Source organism: Limanda limanda, chromosome 12, assembly GCF_963576545.1.
Source record: "Limanda limanda chromosome 12, fLimLim1.1, whole genome shotgun sequence".
In the NCBI taxonomy this organism is placed as follows: domain Eukaryota; kingdom Metazoa; phylum Chordata; class Actinopteri; order Pleuronectiformes; family Pleuronectidae; genus Limanda; species Limanda limanda.
The window spans coordinates 21,185,040-21,200,448 of NC_083647.1; the positions used below are offsets into that span (position 1 = coordinate 21,185,040).

The following is a 15,409-nucleotide window of genomic DNA, read 5'->3' on the forward strand; positions in this document are numbered from 1 at the left end:
GTGTATATGAACAGAATGCAATTCAATTATTTTCATGTCTGCAACTAATGAAAATGTGATTAATTGATGCATAATTTAACTTATTCTGCAGAGCCATAGGTGACAATAAAATGTTTTTTACTGTAGTTATATAGAGAGTTAGATAGTTAATAGTTAACCAACAAATTTCTGTTAAAAGTGTGGATTGATTGATTTGTTATTGATTTGAATGATCAGAATCCGGTTTTATTGCCAAGCAGGTTTTGCAAATACAAGGAATTGGCTGTGGTGTATAAATATGAAAAATAGGAATCAAATATAATATAAAACATACTAGATCTAATGATTTTCTTCATTCTAAAGACACTTTAGGGGAAATTGGTGTTTAATGGGTTTAATATTGTGTTTCTTTGAGAAATAAACTGTAAACTCTGGTAGTTGTTTAGTAGTTGAAATTAGCTGGTTATTCCTGAATACATCACAATTCATTTCTAATTACAATTAATTAGTTAAATATTAAAGAATATAAACACATTTAATCCATTAACCAGCTTCAGTGTTTGTTCTCCACTCAGCTGCCACAAAGTTTCACAGAAAGCTAACAAGCTAGCTTCTTCTCTGTTTCTGAACCACAAATATGAGCTCAAAACAACAACACAATGCTGCTCATGTTGTGTATTGTTTACAACATGCTAACACTCCCACTCCCTGGTTAGCAGCACTAGCAGCAGCTCACACACACAGACACACACACACACAGTAGAACAACACAACAGAGAGTGATCATTAGTGAAGAAGCTCCATGAGTTTGTGTAGCAGAAGTCAGAAGTTAGCTACCCCTGGTTCCTACCTCGCAGTGGGAGGACGGACCCTGATGGCAACTTTAACGTTTGCCATGATGTGTCCCGCTGGTTTCACCGGAGAGGAGCCGCTGAGGAGTCACCTGTCCCCCGGTGAGCATGTCGGTGTGTGTCGGTCCGACCGGAGGGTGAGAGGCCGGAGGAGCTGCCTCCTGCTGCCCGCTCAGCTCATCCTCTGCCCGGCTGCTGCTCCACGATCCACCGCCTCTCCCGCCCTCCTCCACACCGGTCCTCCTCCACCACTCCCAGCCGGAGACAGAGACTTCCTGCCGGACACAGAGGGAGGAGGGACGCCGCGGGACACTCCTCTTCTCACTCCTCCTCTTACTCCTCCTATTACTCCTCTTACTCTTTATCTTCGCACTCCTCCTCCTCTTACTCCTCTTCTTACTTGTCCTCCTCTTACTACTATGACTCCTCTTCCTACTCTTCCTCTTCTCACTCCTCCTCCTCTTACTCCTGTGACTCCTCTTCTGACTATTCCTCCTCTTATTCCTCTTCTTACTTCTCTTCTTACTCCTCTTCTCAATCCTCCTCCTCCTCTTACTCCTCTTATTACCCTCTACTTACTCCTCTTCTTATTCATCCTCCTCACTCATCTACTTACTCCTCTTCTTACTCCTCCTCCTCTCACTCATCTTCTTACCCTCTTCTTACTCCTCTTCTTACTTCTCTCCATCTCTTTTTCTTACTCCTCCTCCTCTCCCGCCTCTTACTCCTTTTCTTACTCCTCCTCTTCTCACTTCTCTCCTCACTCCTCTTCCTCCTCCTCTTCTTCCTCTTCTTCTTCCTCTTCTTGTTAGTCTGCTTACTCCTCCTCTCACTCCTCCTCTTACTCCTCCTCCAAACACATTCAAATCTTTGCTTTGCATGTCTGTTATTATTTAAATCCTCCTTATCTGAGGTGACTTTGCTTTATTCTGCTGACTTGACAAGACAAAAATGTAATGATAAAAAGTCACAATTATTCTTTAAAAAAAAGAAAATATGTTAGTTGTTTGTAAATTGTTAGTTGCCTAAGTCAAAAGAGTCAAGAGTCTTGATTTCCTAAGTGGAAATTATAAGACAAGGTCAAAATGTTAATTTATGTCAAATTATGACAAAAAAAGACTGAACTAGGAAACAGTCAATATTTAGCTAATTCAAAATACGTTTTTTATTTATTAGCTAAATCTGTCAAAACTTTGACTAAATCGAAATTATGAGGTATAATTTTGAAATTTAGTGAATTATGGCTTTATCCCAGTAAAGTCAAACATTCGAGAATAAGAATAAAAGATTTAGACATCGCAAGATAAAACGATCTCAGGCTTTATTGTACCTTACTTCGCAAAAGCCAAAGTTTAGCCAAAATCTATCATAAATCAACAAAATCAGTTTTAACTGCTAACAACCAATGTTAAAAAAGTAACTAAGACGTACAATTACTCAAGAATTATACATGTACTTAACTATTTCCATTTTATACAAAAATACAAAATATTTTTCTTTCACTCTTCATTTATCTTTCAAAAATTTTTTCAAGAAGCTTCAACTCTAAAATGATGCTTTAATTAATAACATATCAGTCACAGGAACCTAGTATCTTTACTTCTGATCCTTTAAATACATTTCACAGATAATAACTATGTTCCTTATATAATTAATGCAGAACATTTATTTGTTATCAAGTGTTTTTGAGTGATACATTGGTGCTTCAAGTAAAGATGGCAACTTATGACAACACACTTAAACCAGAATACATCTTTATTATCACTGTTATACTTTGTGGCAACATAAAAAATACTTCGTTTTTAAAAGCAGCAGAAAATATGGTGCTCATATAACATGAACAAAAACGATCACAAATGCAGTCTCGCTTTCATGAGAGAAACATGCAATTCACGAGTAGTGACGGTCAAAGGCAGTTTGTGAAAGTGCTACACTAAAATTAAGACGTTTCATTTCTCTGTTTGGTCTAAAATAAGGAATAAATTCATCCTCAGTCCATTTTTAGAAACTGTCTAATGAAATGTTTCTGGAATCTTTGCTGGAAACTTGGGTGTCAACACGAGGAAATGCACAGAGACAAAGTTGCTCGGTTTACATTCTCGGCTGGAAGAAACTCCCAAATACCCGTGTTTGTCTCTCCTCTCCTGTCTCCGCTAACGCTCGGCTACGCTCTCGACTGTTTGAAAGGCTTGATCTCTGAGTATTTCCCCTCAGACACACAACATGGTATACAGGTTTGCTTGCAGGAAGGTTCTAAGATCTAAGGTAAGAGCTGTTGAGGTCCCTTGCTTCTACAGCTGACTGGCAGGGCTTTCTGGTTCTCGCCAGCACCTCAGCAAAAGAGCAGAGGGATTCATGAAAGGCTGCCGACACTTCACAAGAAGGAGAGGAACAAAAGTCTGAAGTTCGCTGAGCAGGAGCTGGAAAAGTGGTCAACATCCATGAATTCACCCAGAAGTGTCTCTTCCCCTTGAACACCACGCTGACAGATGTGACTTAAAACACTGTGGTGATCACACAGGAGATGTCAGGGGACAATGTGCCGGGGTTATCGTTGTCACGTAGCGCCCTCTACAGTCTGAGGCGAGACCTGCAGCATGTCCATGTGACTAGGGAGCTCAGCCAGAGGCGAGGAGAGTTTAATTCTCTGAGACTGCAGCTGAAATTTCTCTATCAGCTCCTGAAATGAGACCGAAATGAGAGAACAAAGTGAGCAGAACAAAGCGAGGGAAGGAGTCAAAGAGGTCAAATCACCAGTGGAAGTAATAGCTCCATTGGAATGTATGGTAATAGAAGCAGAGAGCGCTCACCGACGGCAGGGCCAAGTTTGTTAGCTTCCTCCAATGAGATATGACCTCCTCCTCGCTCAGAATCCCTCTGTCCACCAGCTGTCTGACCAGGAACAGGTAGTTGTTCCACTGAAGACACAGAGAAACGCATTGTAACATGTTAAAGATCTCAGATAAAAGAATAAATTCAACATTCTACTCAGACAAAGTGTTAACTATCTACACAAGGAAGACCAGGAACAGGTAGTTGTTCCACTAAAGACACAGAGAAACACATTAGAACATGTTAAAGATCTCAGAGAAATGAACAAATTCCTCTCAGACACAGTGTAAACCATAGATTTATAAATAAAGACTAGATGTCTCGTTTGACGGAGCCGGACGTCCGAAAATGGCGGCCATCTTGCTACGGGGCATCTCGCTCACCCATTACATTGCGTTGGTAGTGGTGAATAACCATAACTTGCTCAATTTTCAACCGATTTTTAAACGATCTGGTTTGTTATAAACGTCAGAGATGTAGTTATGACACTGCATAAATTATTCATTTTTTTTATACTTATTTCTTTTTTTATACTTATTATTCATAAGTATGCAGTGTCATATCTACATCTCTGACGTTTATAACAAACCAATTCGTTTAAAAGTCGGTTGAAAATTGAGCAATTTATGGTTATTTACCACTACCAACACAATGTTATGGGTGAGCGAGCAACCTCTGGCAAGATGGCCGCCATATGCGGACGTTCGTCTCCGTTGGCCAGCAACGCAGACGAGACATCTAGTCTTTATATATAAATCTATGGTGTAAACTATCAACACAAGGAAAAAAACTACAGATCTAAAGGGAAATCCAATGAGCCAAAAGTTTCTGGTTATCTGGTGGTTGACTGAAAAAATATGATGAATATACAGGAGGAAAACTAAATCAAGATCCAGATACAGTGTGTCGGTAGAGAGGTGGAGGATGTACCTCGGTGTCGTTGGCTTTCAGGACAGCAGAGACGGTGAGTGGGCTGAAGAGCAGGTGGAGCGGGGCGGAGGAGCAGCAGTCTCTCTCCCACAGCTCAGCGAGTTGCTCCAGTAGCGATCTGACAGGAGGCTCTGAACCTGCACCGGGGGCCGCGGTCACTTCCCCCCCTCCGCTGCACACAGACACAGGCAGCACCGGCAGCTCTGCAGACACTGAGCAGGACACACAACACATACACACTCAGGTCTGGATGTAGATACGCGTTTTCACACCAGGGTCCAAATTCAAGGTTCATGTCGAGAATAATTTAGTTAGTTTTGATTTTACAATGAAATTTAAGGGAAAATTTGACCAATTTGACCATTGTATTCATTTGAATGAAGTGCATAGACGAAAGCAGACGTATTTGAATTGAGTAAATGAATGAACGGCTTCATTTTGTTTTAATTCATTGCCACTTTAATATCATTATGTTGCTACTACCAGCAAAATGAACGCCCTTGTCTTTTAACTATATCCTTGAAGGGGACAAACAATCCATGGGCGACGCTTGCACTTCTTTTTATTTTGTTAAATGTTGTCTCAACTTCCTGCAAATGGTCTGAAATCCTTTGGTTTGAACTAATCTGAAAGTCTGAAGGTCGGGACCAAACAAGGTACGTGTGAAAGTGCCATTTCGTTGCTTCTATTTCAGCAGCACGGGGCAATTTCGTCAGTTTACATGTCAACATGTCATAAGGAGATTGTTGTCATGGCCTCTTACCCAGTTTGCAGGCCAGCAGGACGGTCGTGTTCAGAAGCATCAGCTCCGACATCACAGTTGAAAACTAAGAGAGGAGATAAGAAGAGTGTGACCAGTGCCGACCAGGATTCAGTAAACCCAGTACAGGTGAATCACTTGTGTTGCCTCCTGTACCTTCCTGCAGGCCAGAGCCTCCCCCACTCTGTGCAGCAGTGTTCTCAGCTGAGAGTCTGTTGGCAGCTCCCCATCGGTCCTCGGGCCGACGGCGATGCTCAACAACTCCTGCATTCAAAAAAATAAAAGGAAAAAAGACATGAGCATAGAAATCCAGACAAATACGACCAAATAAGCCAACGGGTGGAATACTGCATCGTGTTCTAGGAGCAAACCTTCAACTCAATGAGGATGTCTGAAGGCAGCGAGGCACTGTGGCTGCAGTGGGGGGGGCAGGAGATTACTCGCTCACTTCCTGGTTTTCTCTTGGGAGTTGTTGACTGCTCCTGGGCGACCAACTCCACCACGTCCCCCGAGTCGGGAGCCGCCGGGCTGCCCACCGCCTTCATCACACGATCATATCTGCTCTTCCACTCGCGCCTTATGAGCGCTGAGGGTGGGGGAAACAGAAAGGAGATTTTTAAGATGTGATGTCCTCGGGGAACCTTTAACCACTGCCCTGGCTTCTTCATTTGATCTTCTACAGTTTAAATGTTCTGTAACAAGATCCGAGGAGGACTCAGAGCTTTAACACTGGAGGCACAATCTCTGCATTAGGTATTCATGGCGTCTACGCCGCTGAACTGTTGCGGCTTATACACGAGCGTGTCCACACCATCGGCTCAGCAGCAGACACACTGGCCTCAGCTCCGTCTTATGAAACTGCAGTGAAAGGTGTCAGTTTTGTGTAATCCTGCTGGTATGAGACCCGAATAACCATCTACAGGTGACCGCACGTATCACATGGGACAAATAGGCGAGGGGACGAAACTCTAGATGACACGAAACAGCAGCAGCGAGGACAAAGGAACCAAAACCGAGATGTTCTGCGATCAACACTCACACATAATGTCCAAGTTTCAGTTCTGTAGAGGATCATAGCAGTGTTTTTGAATTTTCACTGCATCACATGTACAGCAAGTAGGCCTGCAAACACAATTTAACCTTTACCACTGCAAAAACTACAGAACCAATTTGATTGAAACCTGGCGTCTGGGCCAAGGAGAACCCATTAGCCACAGTAATCCCTGGCCTCAGGTTGTCTTAGATAAAAAAAATATGTCAGATACATATTCAGAGAAAGAAAGAGCACTAGTTTCAGGTTTCTGCTTGGAAATATCCTGAGTTGAGGTTTTAGAATCAAGAGAAAAAGAGTCTACAGTTGTTGTTAAAATCAACATGTAAACTATACAAATATCTAGTATCTTTAATTCTCTTAAAGGAATGAAGTAGAAGCGTCTCCTGGAAAATAGCTGGAATAGCATTGAGTGTACGTTACAGAGTTTTAACAGAGAACAAACATGTAAAAACACAAGTAGGTGCTGGACCAGCTACCTGTGATGTTAGCAGAGAGCCAGCTGCAGGCCTTTTCTGTCGCAAGACGTTTGGTGATGTTCTCCGATGTGGTCAGGACCTGCAGAGAGACAATCACAAGTTGTGACCGTGTTATAAAAATAGAATCTGCATTTAGAGACTGTTTATGAATTTGTTAAAGGCCGTGTCAAAGTCTTAGAGGCTTTGAGAAAGTTTTTTTTTAATAACATCACATCATCCTTTTTACATGGTAATTCTCTACGGGACTTACAGCAGGAGAGGTCTCATCCGGCAGCAGAATTCTTATGGCTTCAGGACTCTTCTCACAACAAAACCTGCAAATCACACCAGACAGAGATTACCATAAAGATAGGATTACCCCACAGAAGTGAAATACTCCCAAATAAGCAATCCTTTCTCCGACTATCAAATGTGAATGCCATGAATCTATGGACTTGACAGCAAGACAGTTTTGCTTGCTGCTTGTAAAAAGAGGCCGTTGTACCTGGTGGCTTTCGGCAGGGCCTCCAATCCTGCAACACACAGCTGAGCGCAGATGGATTCATTCAGTTTGGACGGCTGCGAGTTGGGCATCTCCAGTCCGTCTCTCAGCATCTTCTCTCCTCTCTCCACCAACTCATTCACCAACGTAGCTCTGCAGAAAAACCCAGTAATGAATGTCAACACACAAACACATAGATTTAAAGAAAAGAAATCTAACTGAACAGCAAATAAGATGCTTCTCCATCTGCACAGAGTGGTAAATTCCCATCAGCCACCACCTAAGTGCTGGTAAATGTATGCTGTTGACCAGTGACTACCTTCTTAGGCAAGCAACCAACCAAGTTTGCAGAAAGATTACCTGCAGCTCTGAAAGTCCTTTTCAATTCTAAAAAGTAATTTGGTGGAAAGCTCCTCAAAGTAGAATATAAACAGTGTGAATGATACAGATGATTTAGAAGCTCATGACTTGGAAATCTCTAGATCTGCTCACAGCGTGCACAGTCAAGCTCTGTGATACTCACTTCATGTGCTTGACGCCGTTGGATCCGATTCTCTCGGCCACGAACTCCACGGTGCGACGCAGCGACGGAGGCTGGTTGTGGAAGAAGGCTTGTTCCAGGTCCACCTGTCACATTCAAACGGTGGGTTTAAAAACCGTGACGTTCTTTGATGCCATTTTATATTCATACTGACAGCTTCTCCTGTTTACTCACGTGTAGTTTCTGATGTGACCGGTTGGCAGCGGGCGTATCCCTGAGCTCAGCTGACGTGGGTGTGATCTTGCGGATAATTCCTCCGCTCTTGGCCGTGCTCCCGGACACGAAGGCTGCGAGGAGCTTACGAAACTCACCTGAACCGATAAAACAAGGCAGGTAACATAAAACCTCTGGCTCCCGATTAACAGAATTTACCTCTTCTATAGAGAACACAATAACAGACCTGCTAAATATACACACTTAGAAATTGTGCCCATAATCCCTTAATGCAAAACATAAGGTTAACTCACCAAGAAAAGGACAACATGTATAGAGAAGCTGCTGATCCACCAGGGGGATACAGTCCTGAAAATAACAAGCAGGCCCTCAGTTTAAATGAAAACAAACAGTGGGTATTTTATACAGAGAAACCTACTACAGGGTTCCTACAAAGTTCCTATAAATTTAAGACTTTTTAAGACCCTTTTAAGACCACTTTGAATAGAATTTAAGACCTATTTCACGACCATACTGGCAAGAAGTATGAAGGAAAATTACTATGAAAGAAGATATAAGTCACAGAATTACTTACAAAGTAAATTTATACCCATTCAACATAAGAACAATAACAATACACAAGTCAAACAAGCTTTAAACATGCTGAAATAAATTGAAAATAAAAGGATGTTCCATAAAACATGTCCAGAGAAGGAAATTAAACATCCCATCGAACACTACAAAACCTCTAACTTCTCAGCTCTGGCCGAATCAAATTTAAGACCTTTTTAAGACTTTTTAAGGCCTTAAATTTCGATTATTAAATTTAAGACCTTTTAAGACTTTTTAAGACCCCGCGGGAACCCTGTACTAGAATGAATGTTTTACTTACGAGTCCTGTGCTGCTTGTGTTGCCGTCCTCCAGCTTAGCGACCTCAGTGAACTCACTGGTGAAGAAGATGTCCTCAGGGATCACAGGAATCTACACGAGAGAAAGTTACAGTAATATGATAGGCGAAAATGAGCGCTATAATTAATTTGATGTCATTCTATACAAAAGCAACCAGACATCAGGAGGGTGTGTGTTTCTCACCTGGAAGAGCCATCCTAACACAGACAGCATGAGCAGTTTGTTCAGGTAGCACATGTCTCCACTTCCTCTCAGCAACATTCTCCTACAAGCACAGAAAAGTCAGATCAAACCAAACTTTCTAAGAAGGACAACAAGCGATCAAACCTCCACAAAAACAAACAGGGGGGAAGAAAATATGCAAGATAGAGATTTTATATGTTTTCATCAGCATTTGTTTGACTGTTGGTGCAGTTTCATTGAATTGAAGGGGCCTTGGAGAATGTGTTGGGCCTTGGAGGCAGTAAGTGCTCTGCTGAGGGCCATTCTAGTTTTTCTTTTGTTTGTTTAAAGTTCTTTTTATGAGTTCTATTAATTTAGAAGTTTGTGAAATCCATGTTCTTCAAAATAATACATCTGAGATATTAATAGCAGATGTTACAGAGTACGAGTCTACTTGTGCATTAACGGGGTAAATAAACAAAACATATTAAAGGTAAGGATATGCACAACAAATATATAATAGTAATAAAAAACTATTCAGGATTCTAGTTGTACTTTAGTTTTAGAAATGATATCCCAGCCTGGCAAAATTAAGAACTTGTTTCCTTAAATGTTAATTATACATGTGAAAATAGCTTTGACCATGACGGTGTTATGTCATTTTTGCACTTTGGCACTTTTAAGATGTTTAACACATTATTATTATTAAGAGGAGACAGACCTGTACAGGAGAAGCAGCGTGCCTAGTGCTGTCCTGTAGCAGAGCAGCAGTGGCCCGGTAGAGTCCAACATGGAGAGGAACTCCACGAGCCAGGGGACCGTCAGGATGGTTCGGCCTCTTTTCACACTGTTACTCAGCACAGCACAAACATCCAGCACTGGAACACTCTGAGGGACCAAGAGAGAGTTCATTTCAACTGCAGGAAAGGAACATGTGACAGGTCTCCACTAAAGAGAGGAGCATTCATGAGATATCTATTTAACCTGCTCCATTTCAAAGGGGTCTCAGGGAATTACTTCTTTAATTGATAAATATTCTTGATTTTTTTTCCTCACCTTGCTTCGCAGCGCTAACGCAGTCTCTTGAATCTCTCTGGACGGTCTCTCAGATGTTTGGTAAGGAAGGAAAGAAATGAATCCTAGAAACTTAGCCAGGAGTCGAGCGAGGAGGAGCACGGAGGTGAAACGCTGCTTCTCGTCCTGAAGGGGGAGAAGGAAAAGATTTAAGTAATAGTTAACAGCAAATATGACAGAGTAGTCTTTTCTAAATCTGGCGTGTTTAAAGACATAACAGGCTGCTGGCTTCAATTATGTTTGTTTGTCTGACTGTGAAAGTTCACCTGCTGCTCCATGTCTCCGTCCCCCTCCTCCTCTCCCTCTGCAGTGGGAGCGGGGGGGCTGAGGATGGACACCTCGTCAAGCTGGAGGAGCTGCTGACACAGGCTGTCCTGCAGGTGCTGGTTCAGCTGGCAGCTGGTACACAACAAGGAAGACAAGTGAGATCGCATAGAGAAACCTCGAGGAAAATGTGTTGAGTGAATCAAAAAGAAAAGTCTGTCCTGTGTAAATTTAACATTCTACTGGGAAAGTTCAGCAACATGATATCTGCTTCTCACCAGCTCGCCGCCTGGAGAAAGTCACTGAAGAACTCCTGGTGGCCGGGGAAGGACGGAGGAGGACAAGGACCAACGACTCCTTGAGGCTGAATGAGACGCTCTTCGAGACGCTTCAGACGCCCCAAGCCGTCAGCTCCCAGCATGCCGAGCAGGTCGTTGTCAGGGGCATCTCCGGGGGAGCTGTTCACACGGGGGCCTTTACACATCTGCAAAGAAATACAGATGTTATTTATTTACACTGGGGTGTTATATTTGTCTTACTATGTACTATTTTTCATCAGGGTGAATGTTATCATTTTAGACATTTGAGATGGATAAAATACTTTAAAAAGTTAAGATGTATTATGTAAATGTAGATGAGGTGCAGAAGTCTACCTGAATGAGCTGCTTCAGGAACAGCCGCGCAAAATGAGAATGGTTTCCAGCAGCGGTCAATTGATTCATCATTCCTCTAAAAAAAAAAGGCAAAAGAATAAAATAAAGGAGCAAATGCAGAACAGATACATTTATTACATTACAACTAGTTTTTGATTATTAAATTACAGAATAAATCATTGAACTTGCCGTATTCTGTTTCCTAAAGAAGAAGCAAAGTTCCATCCTGGTTCCGAGTGAAAATCCTCCCATTCTCGCAGGATTTCATAAAAAATATCTCTGAGAAATGGGCAAAGATATAAAATACGTCAGATCCAGAAACAGCAATTACTATTACTATAAATGCTCAAACTTTACTCAGCTATATACCTCTGTTTTTTAAAAGTGTGGAAGGCCTTGTCACTACCGAAGTTGGACCTGTTGTCTGTGGCAGGACGGAACGGGACTGAGTGGATGAAAGTAGAAGCTGAGGGAGAGAGCTGGAAGAGAAGAGGACAAATACAAAAAACATATTTTAAACCCAACAAATAGAACAGGACAGTTTTATTTAGTTGTCTAAAATTGTTAGAGACAGATTATGAACATATTCTAATAACATAACCCAGTAACACTAAGACTTAAACTTGCAAAATAAAATAAAAGCCCGTTACCTTGGCTGTGCTTCTGTCCTGGGCTTGAGCGAGAAGGTCCCTGAGATCCGGAGAGAAAGACGCCATCCTCTCGTTCTCTGCCAGCAGACGCAGCGTACACTTGTCCAAATGAGCCACCAACCTTACAGATGACAAAAGGAGAAGCTTATGAATACACTCATAGATCAACTGGAGGAGTAGTGTCTCTTAAAGGAAAAGAAAACAAGAATCAGACTCACTGAAACTGCTTCTCCAGAACCTTCACTGCAAAATACACACAGTTGTGTACTTGTCGCAGGTAACATCGCTCCAGAACATCTGAAAACATGAAAAACAAGGCTCAATTTCAAGAAATCAAAAGTTGAAAATATGATTTAGGTGAAATTCAAAGCTAACTGCGCACCTGCATTTACAGAAAACAAGCTTTCCTGTTCATCACTTATGGGAGAGAGAGGCGACCGAGACGTCAACAACTGCATCACAAAGAAAAGCTCCAGGAAGATGTTTGGCACCAGGTTTTCTGTAACACAAACACATCACTTATCCTCATTTTAGAGACTTCACAGACATTTGCCACATTTGAAATCCCTTTAAATTATTGTGTTGGTCATTATTTATATAACAATATATTTGAACATTATTTTTTTTTTTTCCCCTCCATTTACTTTAAATTAGCACAGTTCTGACACCTTGTGGCCATTTACCAGAAATGCAGGTACAATACAGTTCTGCCAGGATATCCAGCTCCGAGGAGAAGGTGACTTTGGACGGTTCAGGACTCGAGGTCTGCTGGTCTGGTGTAACTTTAGACCCGATCCTAAACCCGGCCTTGGTCGGGGTGCAGGGGTCCAGGGACGGCGGCAAAGGAGAAACGACCTGCTGGGCTCGCTTGGACCTGAAAACCAAGAAAGACATCATCGTTAAAAACAGCAAAGTGATGCTGCAGACCAGGATATATATCGGACAATATATGTAGAATAATGAGTAAACAGAATATACCTTAAAAAGTCTAGTTTAAATTTGTATTACTCCCTGTAGAGCAAATGGAGACTGGTACATGCTTCTAGAACTGGTCAGAAGTATAAACAAATATTTGTGTCACGCGTTTCTTCCACGACTTTACACAAAAGAGAAAGGTCAACTTGTGGGTCACTACAATTCATTCTGCATGTACACCTACTTCTCCTTCTTCAGAAGCTCCCTCTCTTCCTGCAGGCTCAGCGGGCTGCCCACTGTCATCAGACCCTGAAGAGCTTCCATCCCCGGCGGGGGGGAAGTAGTCTTCGTGAATGGTGTGGAGGTGAAACAGGTCTTTAGTTTGGAGTGTGGCCGCTCTGCACTGACTGGTGTTGGGTTTATTCTCCTTGATGGTTTGGACGCCCTGAGGAGGAATGCAAACTGGTTAAGACAAATCTGAAAATAAATGATAAGGTGGAGTCAGTGTTGTTTTAGTTGAACTGAGAGTTGTGGACTCACGCTGGAGAAACAGGTGACGACCCAACAGGAGGGAAATCCTCCAAGTTGTTAAAGTTGAGCTGCCCCACAGACGGAGGTGAGACCTGTTCATTCAACCTACTGTACCCTCCTCCTCCTCCTCCTCCTCCTCTACCTGACCGCTTCCCCCCACTGTCCCACCGTACACTCTCCTCGCTGTGATGTCCTCCGCGTCCTCCTCCCTGTCTTCCTTGTCCGGCCATGCCCGTCCCACTCTTCCTGCGGCCCTTCTGCGTCTGCAGGTTGGGGCTGTGGTGTTGGTCCGGAGGGGAAACCATGTAGTCCCCGAGACTGATCCTCTGGCTGGGCCGGCGCTCGGACCCTGAGGGCCTGGAGGCGGGGCTCCATGTCGGGGTGAAGGAGGAGGGGCTGCTGAGGGCGCTGACCCCGCTGAGACAGTGGGACTCGGACTGAGCAGCCGCCTCCCACTCGGTCCCCGGGGACACGGACGTGTTGGGCTGAGAGAACAGCTGGACCCGGCTGGCACTCCTCGACCCGGCTCCGTCATCAGCAGACCTGCAAGCCCTCCTGTCGGTGACGCCCTGTGTGTGAGCAGCAGGCCTGTGGCGGCTGGGGGTCTTGGCCGGCGTGGTGGGGCCGTGGGTGAGGGCTTTGCTGCTCTGCTCTCTCAGGAAGTTCAAAAGGAAAGGGACAAACTCCTGCTTGTGAACCGTCAGCCCGGATTTACTGAAGGACAGCCTGTCATTCTCCTGTTGGAGAGAGACACATCGTCACGTTTGAGATGTGTTTAGAGAAATCCAGTATCAATTAGAGACAGAGAGTAAATAGATGGAATATCACAGATGATCTACACTAATAAATCAAATATCAATTAGAGACAGAGAGTAAATCGACAAAGTCTCACAGATGATCTACACTGATGAATCCAATATCAATTAGAGACAGAGAGTAAATAGATGGAGTATCACAGATGATCTATAGTTGTAAATCAAATATCAATTAGAGACAGAGAGTAAATAGATGGAGTATCACAGATGATCTATAGTTGTAAATCAAATATCAATTAGAGACAGAGAGTAAATAGATAGAGTATCACAGACGATCTGATAAATCCAGTATCAATTACAGACCGAGTTAATAGATGGAGTATCACAGATGATCGATAGTTGTAAATCAAATATCAATTAGAGACAGAGAGTAAATAGATGGAATATAATGATCTACACTAATAAATCCAGTATCAATTTGCGACAGAGAGTAAATAGATGGAGTATCACAAATGATCTACACTGATAAATCCAATTTCAATTAGAGACAGAGAGTAAATAGACGGAGTATCACAGATGATCTGATAAATCAAATATCAATTAGAGACAGAGAGTAAATAGACGGAGTATCATAGATGATCTATAGTTGTAAATCAAGTATCAATTAGAGACAGAGTGTTAATAGATGGAATATGATGATCTACACTAATAAATCAAATATCAATTAGAGACAGAGAGTAAATATGTAAATAGATGATTAGCTGCACAGCTTCAGCTCATTTCTGCAGAAACAAGCTAGTGAACCTGGCTAACAACGTGCAGGCTAACATCTGCTAACCTGCGCAGCCCTAAGTTTAAATAACATAAACAATTACACCAGCAAGAACCGATGGTTGAATCTGATCTAACTGCACTGGGGACTTGTCTCCGGACTGGGAGGGACGCGTCACGTCCACAGAGTCCAGCCAGGCTACGTTAGCATGTTAGCTCCGCGGCTAAAAGTTTTGTTTACACCGACTTGTGAGCGATGTCATCACGCAAATCACGCGTTGTAAGAGTCCCGCAGGTTTTCAGGGAGTGGCCCGTGCGGTGCCGTGCCGTGCCGTGCCGGTCCACACTCACCTTCCGGGTCCTGAGCCAGGCGGTGACCGGCTCGATGTCCACTGTCCTCGCCAGGACACTTTCCAAAAGAGCCGCCATTCTGGAACTGAGGCGGAGGGGGCGGGGCCAGCGACCACGCATGCGCATATTGCGGGTGACGTGTGATAAACCGCGTTTGCAACCGGAAGAGGGTGACAGCTCCCCTCCGGTTCCCATGGCAACAAGAATAAGAATTATATATATATATATATATATAAAAATATTTAAAAAATATTAAAATCAAAGGAAGGAAAAAGCTCCCACGAGATTCTGTTTGCATGCGGAATGAGTATTTTAT

At 43.0% G+C, this 15,409-nt stretch overlaps 2 protein-coding genes across 3 annotated transcripts in view; both read right to left on the reverse strand.

Moving 5' to 3' along the window:
* The window catches only part of stard9 (StAR-related lipid transfer (START) domain containing 9), a 39,259-nt gene extending 38,204 nt beyond the window's left edge, over positions 1 to 1,055 (reverse strand). For both annotated transcript variants that reach the window (XM_061082516.1, XM_061082515.1), the window contains exon 1: positions 830 to 1,055. In XM_061082516.1, the coding sequence (XP_060938499.1) occupies positions 830 to 876 (47 nt within the window). In that variant the 5' untranslated portion in view covers positions 877 to 1,055. The remainder of the gene's footprint in view (positions 1 to 829) is intronic.
* Positions 1,056 to 2,571: 1,516 nt separating this feature from the next.
* Positions 2,572 to 15,171, reverse strand: cdan1 (codanin 1). Its single transcript, XM_061082637.1, has 28 exons — positions 15,094 to 15,171; positions 13,226 to 13,953; positions 12,930 to 13,130; positions 12,454 to 12,644; positions 12,153 to 12,269; positions 11,989 to 12,067; positions 11,771 to 11,891; positions 11,490 to 11,599; positions 11,310 to 11,399; positions 11,121 to 11,196; positions 10,746 to 10,951; positions 10,470 to 10,602; positions 10,186 to 10,329; positions 9,851 to 10,017; positions 9,151 to 9,232; positions 8,950 to 9,039; positions 8,372 to 8,426; positions 8,079 to 8,215; positions 7,887 to 7,990; positions 7,367 to 7,516; positions 7,133 to 7,196; positions 6,883 to 6,961; positions 5,724 to 5,938; positions 5,509 to 5,616; positions 5,356 to 5,419; positions 4,593 to 4,804; positions 3,641 to 3,748; positions 2,572 to 3,510 (listed from the first exon to the last, which is right to left on the reverse strand). The coding sequence occupies exons 1-28, from the start codon at positions 15,169 to 15,171 to the stop codon at positions 3,388 to 3,390; spliced, it is 4,032 nt and encodes a 1,343-aa protein (XP_060938620.1). The 3' UTR covers positions 2,572 to 3,387.
* Positions 15,172 to 15,409: the final 238 nt, after the last annotated feature.

Bases quoted from the DNA above. Each gene is read 5' to 3' on its own strand.
- cdan1 (XM_061082637.1), bottom strand. From the start codon at position 15,171: ATGGCGGCTCTTTTGGAAAGTGTCCTGGCGAGGACAGTGGACATCGAG. The intron at 13,954-15,093 runs GTGAGTGTGGAC...TCTCTCCAACAG, and splicing joins CCTGGCTCAGGACCCGGAAG to GAGAATGACAGGCTGTCCTT. The intron at 12,645-12,929 runs GTAGGTGTACAT...CTTGGTTTTCAG, and splicing joins GAGCTTCTGAAGAAGGAGAA to GTCCAAGCGAGCCCAGCAGG.